We start from the raw sequence: 15,633 nt of genomic DNA, 5'->3' as shown, positions 1-15,633 counted from the left end.
AAGCACCATCACTCTTTAAGCAACATCTTTATGTACAATTTTGGTTACTCCTGCCTCTAATCCCTACTGCTGCTTACAGTCACCTTAGCCTTGCCAGGTTATTTACGTAAGTAAGAATTTGGAAAAAAGTCTATACAGATGCCTCCAGATAGTCCTTCAGCATCAAGCTTTACTATGTTCTTTAAGTCTTCAAAATGCTGTGCAAACATTAGGTAATTAATTCTCTCAACACCCTTATGAGGTAACTGAATAGGTTTTTGCCTTCTACATAGGAGGAAACAGACAAAGCTGTTAAGTAATTTGCCCACAGGCACAAAATGAGTCAAGTGACAAAGCCTAGTTTGGGTATTGTGAATTCCTAATGGATACCTCATACTCCATTCTACTGGAATATGTGCAAAAAAATCTATAGTTTCAGATTTAACCTAAATAAAACATTTTCACTACTCCCATTTTCACTATTGTTTATTGTTAGTCATGTTTGGCAATTCTTTTTTAAATTTTAGAGAGTGAAGAGCAGCATACAGAAAGAAAAGCAGAGGTTAATTTGTGAACTGTTTAAAGCCAGAAGTGAGAGCAATAAAAAAACCCCAGAAGTTTTATTCTCAACTAACAGTAAATCAAATTATTACAGACATGGAAGAGTTAGTACAGTGTCAGCAGACACAAGGGCGTTATCCATTCAGTGCTATGATACCTGTGGGAATAATTAAATCACAACCTTGTCCAGCCAGTCTGCTAGCTGCTGCACTGCTAGGAGATATAACAGATGATTTGGGTGATGCTGAGGAACCTGAAAAGGGGATATATTTAACGATGAAAATCCATCATCTTCCCTTAGACAACAAAGTGCACTTTTACACAGATAGCTGGGGGTGGGTTTTTTGTTTGTTTTCCAAAACAAAGAAACATTTCCTTCAGCAGCACACTAAATGGAAGCATTCACACAAAAGTTGCTGGAATTTCTGATGGAAATGTGTTTGAAGAGGTGCAGCTGTTCATGTCAACTACTCCAAGTTTTATGATTTAATCTATTTCTCTAGGTCATGATGCCAAATTTTCTTTGGCTTTTTGTTGGTAAGAGTAATCAAAATATAACTCACAGCTTCATCGATCAAGTATATACTACCAACAGAAAATTCCACAAAAGATTGTTATATACAGCCTCAACAGTCAAACCCTCCTATTTCAGGTCTAGGTAGATTGCACTGTCACTGAACAATACTCATAGCATCAACACATGAAGTAAGCTCTGAGATCTGTGCCAATTTCAGATACACTTGATTAACATTGCTCCTAAATCTGTGTAGACACACAGCAATAACCTATCCTGAAGATCATTTGAGCCATTAGCTGTTAAGGTGTGTAATCACCTTCCCAAAAGGAGATTTTACAGCACTTGCTTGTTTTCTTTAAATGACCTGTGCACTCTCCAAGCTGGTTTAGGCTTATGCTTTCCAGAGTTTTGTAACCTTTTTCTTTGTGGTCATGAGTAATCACTGTATTGTGGGAGAACTTTTACTGCTTTTGCTGAGAAATCCTGAGATACTTCTGGGGAAAAGGAAATCAGACCCAAACTCCAACAGTTTCAACAAAGTTTAGTTATTGCTAACACAAAAAAATATGGCTCAAACTAACCAAATCAACCATGGGCTCTTGCCTTTCAAACACTGTAGTATGTTTGCAGTATGTAGAGCACTACTGACTGACATGGGGTACAATTAATCCAATGATTTGGATCCAGTTGCACAGAAGAGACAGCTCACTTGCTGCTTCCTCCTGTAGCGATACATTGCAAAAGAGCTGCAACTGGATTCATCCAGGCATAAAATTCTGACTGCAAGATCCTGATAAAGGCCTAAAGACTGAATCACTTCAACAAGCAAGCTAGGACAAGTTTAACAAATCTTTATCATCTGACAGACTACTAATGCGGCCTTATGCATGCTCCGTCACTCAACATCCCCGACATCACCAAAACCCTTCCCCTCCAGTATTGTCTACTTGGCATTCAGAAAACAAGCCCTAATAAGGACACTCAAATAGAAAACAGAATTTTTAGAAATACAGCAATCATTCTGCTTTGGTCCACAGTCTCATAAGAAGCCTCAGTTCCTACCACTTCTCTCTTCGATTTGTTTAGAGCATTACTAAAACATCTGAAGGAAATATTCTCAGAGGAAAACTGTGATACCTGAATAATTACAAATTACATTTCCAAAGCCCATCATTTCTGTACATCACTTACATTTATATTTCAAACATGTTAGTATAGCTTGAAACAGAACCAAAATTTTTTCCTTTACAGGCTAATGCACTGAAGAGCTGCAACAGTTATCCTACTAATAGAATATAAAAAGGCAAGGATGGTGAGCAGTTTGACATCTACCCAGTTTTTAGCTAGATATTTTGCTAATTTCAAAGACTTAATGAAACCACAGCACTCACTTTGTAATATATGTAAAGTACAGCATGCAAATCACTGTTTTCATAAATACAACATTTCACCGAACAGGAAATGAAGCAAAAATGTAAATTAAATTTATGACTACAAAGAGACTTATTTTCACAGCTGCTCATTTGAGATAATTTCAAACCTTTCAAATTCAGAAATTGTCAAAGCTACATAATTCACTAACATATCACTTTCACATACTATATTGTGGCGCACTTGTTTTTAGAGAAATAGGAAACACTGACATTACTGGCTTGTTTATCACTTTGTATTTCTCATTGTTTAACTCCAGCTTAGATCCTCTAAAACATACATTAATACTTGCATAGTGAATTAAATATTAACTAAAATCCTTCTGCCACAAACCACCACAACATTGTGCTAAGAAAATATGACAGCTTTTCATTAGGTAGCACCTGGAAGAAAGAGATCCAAAGTATTACCACTCCTAACAACAATATATTAAAATAACACAGGCACCATAAAAAAAAAAAAGGCCAAAGAAAAAAGACAAGTCTCAGGGGCAACAAAGGAGAATTCCATTCATTAATCTGTTCTGGGTAAGTGAACTGTGAATCAAAAAATAAGTAACTCTCCAGTTATGTTTCGAATCAGAATATCTGCAACATTTAAAGAAAACTTCAATACAATGCAATAAAAAAATATCTTCAGCCTGACACCATTTCAAGGTGCTCAAGGACTTCCCCTCCTCTAACTGCCGACAATTTAACGCTGCTTCCACTAGTCCCTTGACAGATACAGCAAACAGTGTAGCACACATTCTCCATTCTAACAACCCACCTGCCAGAAAAGATAAACAGGTTGTCACTAGTGCAATCTCAGAGTATACATTTACATCAAAATGCAGAGTGGTTAGAGAACATTCTATTCCCAGTCACATGAAAACATGCCTAAAGATTTTAAACCGTGGAGTAAAGACAAAACAGCAGTTACCTTTACCTGGAAATGGTCCTGCCTCAACAACTCCCTCTTTGGTGCTGTCAAAGCCATGAGAAGTTATTTTGGTTTCAGAAAGTCCAAGTCCAACTGGTAATGAACATTTCAAGTCCTTGGAAATATTTGAATAAAAAGGGAAAGTTAACATATAAAAAAAACATGAAACTGACTCAAAAGTATTATAATGCCATGTTCTCAGACAGGCAGTTCTGCCTTTAGCCTGGAATGTCTTTGCTGGTGTTACAATGTTCTACTGTGATGCACAAATAAAACATAAGTGAATGAGAAACACAGAGTATAGCATATGTATTCTATAATTTTTATATATATATATATATTTATACACACACACACACACACACTGATAAACAACTGGAATGCCATCTCCTAAAGCAGCAGTTACCAAAAATGCGGCCTGAACATCGCGTTATGTGGTCTGAAGCTGGTCTTCCAGTTAAAAACTGACAGGGGTACCAAATGATCCAAGACTAAGAGCAAACAACATTTTACAAGCCAAAACTGTGGAAGGAACTACCATAATATCAAAGGGTTTGTTTTTTTTTTTTTTAATTATTTCACTCTAAACACCAAATAGTTTTCAAATTCCCAGCATCCCTAATTTCTACAAAGAGTACACGAGTTCTTAATATGTGACATGGGAGAAACATCCTGAAAGGCATCACCTGCACAGCTTCCTTCTCAGCACCTCCTCTACATCACAAGTGCTCACAGCACAAAGTTTCCATTTACTTCTGTTTGCTTTTGAAACTCATTAATTTAAAATTGACCAAAAACACCTTGTTTAACTTTTGAGAGCTAGATTAAGTACTATAACCAACTTTCAGGCAACTGTAGTCTTCACAGAAACCCAGTGCAGGCTTATTACTGAACTATGAGTTCATACACCATAATTCATACACCCTCCTTCTGTCCATTTTTGTTCTCTTACCCAACTCCACAAATAGCTCCCAAAGGTTTCCTGGACTGTTCTTCAAACCATCAGACTAAAATTTAAGCCTCCAATGTTACAGAATATACTTAGCATTTCAAAAAACATCCAGGTATTCAAAACACTTCAAAACCACTAACTTGTAAAACTACTAAATGAAAGCAAAAAGGTAAAATGCACTTAGAAAGAATTAAGACTCAAGAAATTGGAAAACTGGTGGTTTCTGGAGTCAGTTACACTTTTGCATTTCCCTTAATTTCCATACAGAGGCAAAAAAGATTAGGAAGTATAGAGGAGCAATAGTGAAATTTGCAGAGGAAAAGCTAAGATGTCAATGCCTGGACATGTGCAGTAACATGTATTTATGGTATATGCAATGCTTCTAATTATAAAGAAAACACAACCTTTAAAAGCCAATTCACGTTTGACATATTCTTGTAGCTGCTCAATCCATAAACCAGCAGCAAGCTAATGCATAAGAACAATATTGCCTAGAGGCTCAGACTGTCAAGGAGTGTCTCTGGATTGCATCCCCACAGATTTAGTTAACTGTCTTTACCTTAAGACAAACATCAGGGAGAAGGACAAAAGGAAGAGCTACAAATACATGAATTCCAGCAAAACAGGTATCTTGTTGACTCTGAAACTCCAGGATATTACTACAGTCAGAGTAACCAATTCCTAGAGCCATACTTGCATTCATGTGAAATAGCTAGTTCGTAATAATTATGGTATATTTATGCATCTGAAGCACTACACCAAAACAAAAAAGGAAAGAATAAACAGCATTAACAACAGTAGTCACACAGAGAACACAGTATTGTGAGTTAAGCATATCACAACATTGGATATATAGTGTTTTGAGTCTTCACAATTGACTTGACACTGGTACTTCCCTTTAAATTCTTGCAGTTGGTGGCATGTTGGAAAGCCTTTGTTCAGCTTGGTTTAACTACTAGAATTCATTTAACTCAAAATGCAGTGAGTCACTAAGAGCTGAAAAAGCAGAGGAAGCAAAGCAGAGAAAGAAGGATAGCCCAATTGCAGAGAAGATGCATTGATTTAACAGAAAGGCACCTTGGCACATTAGATAGTTTTCAGAAGTACCTGAATCTGCAGTCAAAGAAACAGACAGCTAACCTGCTTAAGCATGTTTGCAGTAGGAATCTAGGCAATGATCTGTATTTAAGGTTAAAATGCAGAACATCTGTTTTGTAAAGACAAGAGTTTATATCTCAGTTTAAGCAACTGTGCTACTTCTGCACGTTCAGCTGAATTATAATTTGAAGTGAAACATCGGCTGAACAAACTACACAGTTAAATAATCAGAATATCACAACACATCCTTCTCAAATAAGAGCCTGATATTCAGATCATGAAAATGTATTAAGGACTACAATTGTGTGTGTATATATATATATATGTACAGAGTTGTTTACATAAATATATACACATATGTATGCAGGCATATATGCACAAACACATATTTGTTCAGATTTACACATCTCATTGGCAAAAAAGGCAAAGTTCAGTGTAGAGAACTGCATTCAAACCTGTACTTAAACACCTCTATTAACCACTTGAGTATACCCTGCTGAAAGAAAACAGCCTTACCTATGAATCAAAAATAAATATTTACCATTTGTTGATTCAGACATGACCAGAATTGTCTAAGAGTCAGTGATAATCAATATGCTACCATCTCCTTTTTTATAAATATTCAAGTTACTATTCAATGTAAGCTTCCATTTTTAACATGTTGTTCTTGCAGGTCAATGTGCTTGCCTTCCCCCCCAACCCCAAGGAGGGGATAAACAAAAATAGCTACCCCAAAATCTGTAACCATTCTGACAAAGCAATTTGGCCCTTCAGTATTTTACAAGGAAATGTAAATTAGAAACAGCCTTCAAGTAAGAGACACACAAAAAGCTTCACATTTAAGAGAAAGTATAACAGCGCTTAAAGGGGATTTTAGAGTGTCAAGAAGGACATGTGAAGAGCTTTTATTTTGGTCTCACCAAGTGTAGATTTGCTGTCAAAACACCAAAGTGAGGACAGATTCCTCTACTATAATCATGGTTGTATTTTGACTACTCATTGTTCTTCTAGCAAATGAAGATTTTGATGAGCAGAAGATCTGCTTTCAAACTCGTGACTTCCTCCTTCTTTGTAAAAGGGAAATCAAGTCTTTAGAATTCATCAAATTTTGTAGAAACATTTCAAAATCCAAAAATCTGTTAAGGCATCCTCATCACAAAAAAAAACCAAAAAACATAGATGCTTCATTCATAATTTCTAATTTCATGTTTAAGAGATTACCATCTAGAAATATTTTAATATAGGCAAGGGGTAATGGTCTTAAGTTGAAGGAGGGCAGATTTAGGTTAGGAAGAAATTATTCACTGTGAGGACGGCCCTGCTCAGAGCAGCTGTGGCTGCCCCCTCCCTGGCAACATTCATGGCCAGAATGGATGGGGATTTTTTGGACAACCTGGTCTAGTGGAGAGCGTCCCTGCCCACAGCCCCTTCCAACCCATGCCACTCTATGAATATTCTAACTCCATCAAAACCCAAAGCTAGAAGTATAAAATCATTACCTTATCTCAGAAGACTCCTAAGAAGTCAATAGGCTGGATTACCTATCCTATTCTCAGCTATTTAACATGCTAAAGGTGCAAAGAAGGAAAAGCATTATAGGTACACTGAAGAGCTGCACTAGCTATCTGGTCTAGCCAAGACAATGCAAATCTGTATCAGATAGGTCATTTAAACCACTTCAATCCTTCGTTCAAATCCCACGTAAATTAGTGCAAATCACCATATTAGACTAAGCATATTTTAGCAAGGTAAGCCTTATCTATGAACTCCAACAGGGATATTCATCAAAATATTACACAGATCATCTGGATGAACCAGTATGAATTTTTGACATAACAATCCTGTTGAAAGAGTAGACATGGCAAAGTCATCACTCAGAATGCACGTTCATGAAGGAATGCTGGCTGAATTACAAGACTGTTTCCCATCCATGCTCTCCATAATAATCTAAAACAAAGATGGGAAAGATACCAAAACTGTATTGTTTCTCCACCAGCCAAAGCCTGTTCAGCTAAAGAGTAGTAGAAGTAAGCTTACTTGTTGGAGCTTAGTGGAAACTAAGAAAGTCAACAAACAACTTTGTATTAAGTTCTTAGTTATGTCAGTTCATTGCTAATGCATGACTAAGAATTATCTTTTGCTTAGTACAACAGTAAGTTTAAAGTTCAGGTTTTACTTGCCTTTACGACCTCAAACAAAGGTATTCAAAAAAACCCCCCACACATCACTAGCTAGTTCAAGGAGTCCATTCAAGTGGAAGAACTAAATTGGGAACAATCATGTGCTCTGTTATTTTTTTAATGATTGGCAACATTTTAAATAAAACTACTCAAGTTACCTTTAGGAAAAATACACAACATGTCTTACTGCAAAGTTCACAGTTTAAAGCTAATTCACAGGAAACAAAATGTTATGTAGATAGATATAACATCTTGAATGGGGCTCTGGGCAACCTGGTCTAGTGGATGGTGGCCCTGCCCATGGCAGGTAGCTGGAACTAGGTGATCTCTGAGGTCCCTTCTAACCCAAGCCAGTCTGTGATTCTGTGATCCATACAGCAAGGTAACTGTCTCCAGACTTCTTACCCTAACTGTGTGCAAGTGGAGCTCCATGTCCACATTCAGCATTTTCTTCCTTTTCTCTTTGCCTTATTGTATCACTCAGTTCCTCTTCAGCTACTAGATACTCCCACCAACATAAACTCAAGCATAAAAACAAACAGGAAGAGAGCTGAAGGCTTTAATCTATGCTGAAGCAGCAAACACCATGGACTGACATTTCTTCTGTTCTCCAAGACATTCCTCTTTGCTCGGACGGTCCTTTCTTCTATTACAGCCTTTTAGACTTGCCTAATGTCATACTATAATCCAGTTTTAAAGTCATTTCCCTTATACTCTCATAATTAACATTCATATATTGGGGTTTTAAGATTGTATGAAGCAGACCACTTGGCAACACAAAGAATGGTCTTGTTTCATCTCCTAAAAACAGTTTTCTAGAACTGACACAAATATATTTTAAACCAGTCTACATTAACTAAACATCACTGCCCAAACTAAAAATTTACTATGCCAGTCAAAATTGCAAAAAACTGAGATGAACTCAGGTGTTTCAGGTAGAATATGAGCAATTTTTTTCAGAAGGAAAAAGACAAAGAAGAACTGACACCTATTTGTGCAGTCTGGCAACAAATTACTGAACAAGATGCTGAACACATACACTCAGATTCAGATCCCAAAGTTTATTTCACAGTTGTAATAAGATAAATTAACTTTGTTGTGAGTTTCAGTTTATCTTTTTCAGCCTAAATTTTATTACTGGCATTATATACAGGTTTAATAAAGGCTTTGTCCCCAGAAGTACAAAGAGCCAGGAGAAAAGAGTCTATAGTGAAAATTAACGGAAACAATCGAAACAACAATTTTAGTGACTCAGACTGGTAAGAACTTCATATAGTTTTTGTACAATATTGTAAACATAACAAATAGCTTATAGCTTTCTGAATACCTTTCCTGGCAGAGAAGGTCTTTTCATTAATTTATACCTATGCAGCTTTCACACCATATAGCACGCTATTGAATTTGGAAAATACTCACTCCTTCCCACAGTCCTCGGGTCCCATTCCCCTCAGTAGTATTAGAACACTATACTAATCACATAATTACACAATAGCATCAGAGGAAACCTGTTCTAGAAGTCAGGAATAAGTGGAATAAATCAGTAATGAATATAAACCAGTCAGACTTTTTTTTTTTGGTTGAATTTTCCTGTACATAGTAGTAAGAAAAACATGTTTGATGAGGAAATCCTCAAGTCTCCTGTTAAGACAGGCTAACAAACATCCAGACATTCGCAACTAGTTCTATACACTGCGTTTTTAAAGCTTAAGTGAGTTCCAACAGAGTTTGGAAAGCTGAAATGGACTGGGTCAGGCTTTTTTTCATCAAAAAAAAGGACATCAGACATTTTATCCAATGACAACTGAAGCCACAGCCTTTTTTTAGTTAAAAAAGTTTCCATCCATCACACAGACAGGATAAAACTTGTCAGAATTCCACAGGCAACTCTTACTATTACAAACAAGACAGAACTACAATGTAGCAGCATATTTCTGAATGAGACTTGACAGGCAAACTTTTAAGTAACCTTATAAATACACTTTTGATTCTTTTTCTTAAGCATAAGAAACCAAGATGATGCATCAAGCAGTGCTATACCACATTCCCACAGGACTGGAACTAATATGCTTCCTTCTGAAATGACTTTATGTCAATCTATGCTGTCTGATGTTCTAAGCAGCTAATGACATTTTTCTTCAAAGAAGCAGCAACCCTACTTGCCATTTGCAGGTAAACACATTTCACTGCACTGCCTTGCAAAATGAAGTACTTCTCATGCTTGAGTGCATACAAATACCACGTCTGGTGTAAAATAAACGTGCATTTTCATGCCTGAGCAGCTTGTGGATGAGGTCTGATGGAACTGCTAAATAGAAGGCACTTCTAGAGGAAAGTGTAGTTTTGTAATTGAAGAACTCTGAAGAAAAAGTTGTACAATCACCTCTCAGTCTATCAAAAACATACAGTCAAAGCTGGTCAAATGTTTGTTGCAAACCAGCTGTAGAAGACCAAATTAAAATTGCAGGATAAATGATGTTTTATTGTTTATATCAGAATTATACAACATCTAGATGAATGGCACCCTGATCATAAGAAACCAAAAAGCTCAAATAACCTTGTTCCACAGCTTCCCAAGAAGGTTTAATTGAAATCAGTATATTGGAATTTGAATAATCTAAATTCTATTGTGGTCACATACTCTTACTGAGCACTGTGGTAACAGCACAACTTAAAAGTAGGAATGATTTCTTGCCCCTTTCTTTAGTGACATCCTAAAAAGCTGTACCTGGCTTGTCATTCCATAACCAGATAGGAAAAAAGACCCCTGAAATGTTGGCACAGAGATTCTGTGGTACAATGCATATTGCTTTAGGTTAAAATGAAAAAAAAATTACCTGGCAAAGAAAAAAAGAGAAAGCATAGCATTAAGCATTAGAAATAACAAACACAAAGCAAGATGAATAGAAGCTAAATATTAGAATTTGAGACTGACAGATTAGTAAACATACCTAGATGTTAATTCCAAGAAGTTTTTCTCTGTTCTGTTTATAAGAAGCCCTGATTATCACATATGCTGAGTTTAGCTCACACATGCAGGTGTTAACGTGTATGAGATAGTTCAAAAAAATTATTTGAAGTGCACTTCATCTTTCCTCATCTCAGAATAAGCATTATGAAAATAACTACAGCAGCCAATGCAACTGTGCTTGCACACTATACATCTTCTGCAAGTCGATCAAATACTTGGATCTATTGTTGTGGAAGTTTTAAAATACAGGTAAAACCAAGCCAGGAAAATAATTACTGTGTCTGCAAAATATACTTCAACTTTCATATGTGGCCAGACATAAAAACCACCTCAGCCCTGAACAACAGCTATGACCTAGTCAACAAGAGCCCAAGTTCCATTTACTGTAACCAGTAAGTATTGATACATTACACTGAAGAAGCTATTATTACATATGGAAAAGAACTTAGACAGCAGTCAAGTCACGGCAGCATCAAGATCATCAGGTTTAAAAACAGCAGATGTGGCTCTTTGCTTCCAACGTGAGCCCAAATTCATTATCACTTCAAGGTGTATTTTTGTTATCCCCCCATAACATTGGCACATCTTCATCAAAATTTAGTCTTAAATTTATTTCATTAAACATTGTCCTAAATTTTATATTATGTTACTGGCAGATCTTAGCTAACTACAAATCTTAAGAAATAAGCCTCCCCTCACTGCAGTACTATTCATATAAAAAAAATCATGCCCCATTCAGCAATAGAAAAAAAAATGCCTAGTAATAAAGGCAGTATTTTTAATAAGAACTTTAGTATGGATGCATTTGCATCTTATGAAGCTTTACACTTTTTTTTACAGCCATGCTGACTATATAGCTATGCTGCAATCATAGTTAAATGGTCTCAGACGTTTTCAGGATGTATTTTGATTTTAAATGTTTTTTAAAATACTTGCTTTTACATATTTAAATTTATTATTATTTATAATAAAGATATTATTAAAGCTATATTGTAATATATATTTAAATGCTTGTTTTCCTGTTTTATGAATAAAATTGCTGGATTAAAAATCAGCATTCTCAAGGTTTAGAGTCACTCATGGCAAATGTACATACTTGCCTGTGAATGACAAAGCACATAATACCTTACACTATTTAACATTCAGGAAAAAAATTACCACTACTAACATACCTTCTAAACAAAAAAGTTGTAGTAAACTAAGTTTGCCTTCTAGTGTTAGCTTTAATAGAAAAACTGCAAAACTGAAAAATTATTGTTAGTTAGATCCTTATTTTGCCAACATTGAGGATGTACACGTTTTGTTTGGTTTGTTGTTGGGTTTTTTGTTTGTTTTTTCAAAACTTATGAAGGTGTCGTCATCCCATCCCCCCCCCCAATCAGCATTTTAGGAGGACAGAACAAAATGTTTAAAGTTCTGCTCAGTATTTCTTGTAGAAATAATCCTGCACTGCACATCAGTGTTGGACTTTTAAAGCTTAGAGATTTCCTTAAAATTTAAGTCTCAACAGATACCCAGTAAATGTGGATAATTACCTAGTCCTCATATTTCCAACTGAAACTGAAAATAAAAGTAAGGAAAACCATCCCCAAATTCCATAAACTACACCACAGCACCCTCTGCTGCCAAACATAAGAACTGGTAGTAAAATGTATGAAGGGAAATAACTCAAAATTACATATAGACCATTATGGAATTGTAACATTTTTCCAGTGTGCAACACACGAGATGGATTCTGATGCATCTCATCTATACAGCAACACCGTGGTGATTTGTCAGCTTCAACACAAGACAGGTATTTCTCTCTTCGAATCAGAACATGAGTATCTTTACTTTTACGAATGCTGCCTCTGAACTTAACACCCCTTAGAAGTATCTTGCCTCAAACAATTTAAGACTTCTTCATAAAGCACTTGAGATTTGGAAGTCTGAATTCACAGAACATGCTGTCTCGTGTATTAAAAACACTTGTTGCCCTGTTTTATGAATAAAAATGGTCAGATTAAAAATCACTATCCTCAAGGATGAGACCAGAATGTATACTTGGTTGTGCATTACAGAACACCCAATTCTTAACTCTAATTCAAGTTCAGAAACATTTGCAACTATTATCATGCCTCACAGAGAAAAGGTTATTGCACTGTGCAATCATGTTACGTTATGTCAACTTTACCATTAATTTGTGAGCTTCAAATGAGTTTTTCCATTAAAGCTGCAGAAAACTATGTAAAGTCTGACATGCATCACAAATTTAGCATTTCTGATAATGATACCATGATAGAAAGCAAAAAAATTCTTACCCTGTTAAAGGTGTGCTCATGAGAATCTTCTAGCTGTCCATTGCTAGTCACAGGAATTTCTGCCGCTGAATTTTTGGGAGATTCTTGAGCCATTGCACCTTCCTGTAGCATAAGAAGAAACAGGTTAGCATTTGTCTGAATTTCCAATGAGTCACCTATATGAAAATATTGGATGTATAAGTTTCATTTTATTTCAAGGGTGTCAGACCTAAGAGACATGGGCCAGATTTTTCTGTATATATTTGACACTTAGAGTAGTTTATGTATCTCAAACCATAAAAAAAGGTCAACTGGGTTAAAAAAACCTGTAATAACTAATGATGAGCAAGAAATTTTAGAGAAGTGCAATGAATTTAATCATGCATTACAAAAAGTCCTGATTCCAAACTTCAAAACAGTTTAGCTTGTTTCTTATCATGATATAGCACCACCTTCTGACTAAACTGTTGGGATGCAACTCCTATTCAGTCACCAGCAGTAAATCCGAAGCAAAATGCAGAAACAAGAACTTAAAAACACCAATACAATTCAAGAATGAAAGTTAGTTTCAAAACACAGCTGCATTAAGAACAGTAGCAGCAGCTGCAAAACACAGCTTTCAAGAATGACCTGAGGTATAACCTAGAAGAGAGATTCCAAAAGAAAAGCAACTCAGGAAACAGCACCCTAACACTCTTCAAAGCTAAGAGCTGAAAATGTTGGTCCTCTTAAAAAAGCTATCTCTGACTCTGAAAGACAGTTTCATTAGTCAACTGAAGTGTAAACAGTAAAAAAAAAAAAATCCCATAGAACTGAAGCAGTGTTTGTTCCTTAACATAAGTAAAAGTTACCCGAGGTCTTCAAACAGCCTGTGCACCTGTGCAAGACCACAAAGCATAGCACAGATCAACACATACTTGAGAATAAGTTCTTTTTTTCCCTTAAAGCTCCCAAGTCAAACTGAACTAGCCCTTTCCAGTCAAAGGATCAGAAATACCCCCGTCTAAGATCCAACTAAAGTACCAGCAGCTTCTCCAGCCACACATGAAGCTTTTACAGTCTGTATAACATCAAAATTCTCCTCGTACTTACTCAGGATCACCTGCACCATTCTTTATTGTCAGCATCTTCTGTCATACCCCATTGCTATTATTTCCCCAACTTTCACCTATCACTTAATTTACACTAATTAGCTTGATGTCCTTAACCAGCTTTCAGGTTTCCCAGGCTTTTATTCCAACTGGTCACTGCCTGTGGTCTCCAATAAACATGTTCCTCCAACTTCAGATTACTGTCAAAACTATGTTACCATAACTTCTTCCAAAGACTGTAAAGTACTGAGACTTCGGCCCAGTTGGTCTTTTGAAGCAAAGTTTACTACTCAAACTTTATTTGGTAACTACAAAATCCAATTTACATTTATGAAAGTGTAACAAGCTTCTTCAATTAGCAGCATAAAATACCAGCTTCACAAAAAAGCAACACAAAAGCAAGGAGACTGAAGTCCATTGAGCTTCCAGTAAATCCTGCCTTTTACAGAGGTGAGAGAAGTGAAAGAAAATGGCCAAGGACAAGCTACTCACTCTAAAAGACATACCTAAGAGCTACAATCCATGGATACACCCCTGTAAAATACCATCTGAGGTGATAGACTTCCCCTTTTGAGGATCAAGACTCTCTCTACAACTAACTTCCCAACACTGAATTGAAAGCTACTCTTTCAAATAGAGTGCACAAAATAGAAACACTTCCCTAAGATGAGAAGGTAATTCAGGCACTGCTTTTGAAAAATAACTCTAAATATACAGGGCACAGATTTCAGCTCATTTAAGGAAAAGTCAGTGTGCTATAAATTCAAGAAAAGGAGACTTTATAACACACTAACTTACCCCATTGGTGCCTCTCACTTAGGATCCCGTTAGTGCCTTCTTTCAGCACTGGGAAGGAATAGCTCACATGCCACATATGCACACTGGCCCAGCAGACAAAACTCTCCATGCAGTCCAGTCTTCACCCACAACCAGAACACAGAACAGCTGGTTTTTGGAGTCATTCTTCATAGAGCAGAACAAACTCAAAATTCACAGCCTTTAATGAGGTATTTTAAGTGAGGTATTTCTCAAAACGCTTGGCCTGTGCCAGCCACCTGCATGACACTGATCCGTTAGTATAGGCTAGCACAGCTATTTTGGTGGTTCTTTTTTCCTGCAAAATGTCAGCAAAAAACAGTGTCAGGGGGAAGTCCTGTGCCATCAGGGGCTACATTGTGTTTGACAGGGACCAAACAAAACGACATCTCTGAAGTTCACGAAAGGCAAAACAAAGGCTTAGGTGCTTTCCATCAAGAATTTTGCTAATATTGTCCATCAATATATGTTTATGGGTTTACTCAGATATAAATGCACATGGATATGCATGCATACAATAGAAAACAAAAAGTCATCAGCTTCTCTGAGCAACCTATTCCAGCAGAGGGTGTCCCTTCCCATGTCAGGGAGGCTGGATCTTTCAGGTCCCCTCCAACCCAAACCCTTCTATGGTTCTGTGACAACTTTGATGCTATTCACAGGGGTTTTTAGGGTGTTTCTACTCAAGGCAAACCTACATTGCCACCTCTGAGAAAGAAACTTGCAAGCTCCAGTTTCATGTTACAGGAGAACTAAAACACCATCTCCTATTGCTGAAAGGAGGATGTTTCACTACTTGCCTTTTCCAGTCCCTACTATGAACCACACAGTGTCCTATCT

At 36.6% G+C, this 15,633-nt stretch overlaps 1 protein-coding gene across 2 annotated transcripts in view; it reads right to left on the bottom strand.

The window, feature by feature from the left end:
* Positions 1–13,009, bottom strand: part of ARFIP1 (ARF interacting protein 1) — a 32,742-nt gene extending 19,733 nt beyond the window's left edge. The window contains exons 1-3 of one of the 2 annotated variants that reach the window (XM_084263972.1): positions 12,908–13,009; positions 3,410–3,524; positions 698–793 (exon numbers count right to left, since the gene is read on the bottom strand). In XM_084263972.1, the coding sequence (XP_084120098.1) occupies positions 698–793; positions 3,410–3,524; positions 12,908–13,000 (304 nt within the window). In that variant the 5' untranslated portion in view covers positions 13,001–13,009. The remainder of the gene's footprint in view (positions 1–697; positions 794–3,409; positions 3,525–12,907) is intronic. The other variant, XM_084263973.1, reaches the window with a different exon arrangement.
* Between the last annotated feature and the right edge of the window lie 2,624 nt (positions 13,010–15,633).

The sequence above is a fragment of the Gallinula chloropus genome, assembly GCF_964237585.1.
Source record: "Gallinula chloropus genome assembly, chromosome: 4".
Taxonomy (NCBI): Eukaryota; Metazoa; Chordata; class Aves; order Gruiformes; family Rallidae; genus Gallinula; species Gallinula chloropus.
Note: the sequence above shows the minus strand (reverse complement) of the source record. Positions and strands in the feature narration are given on the sequence as shown.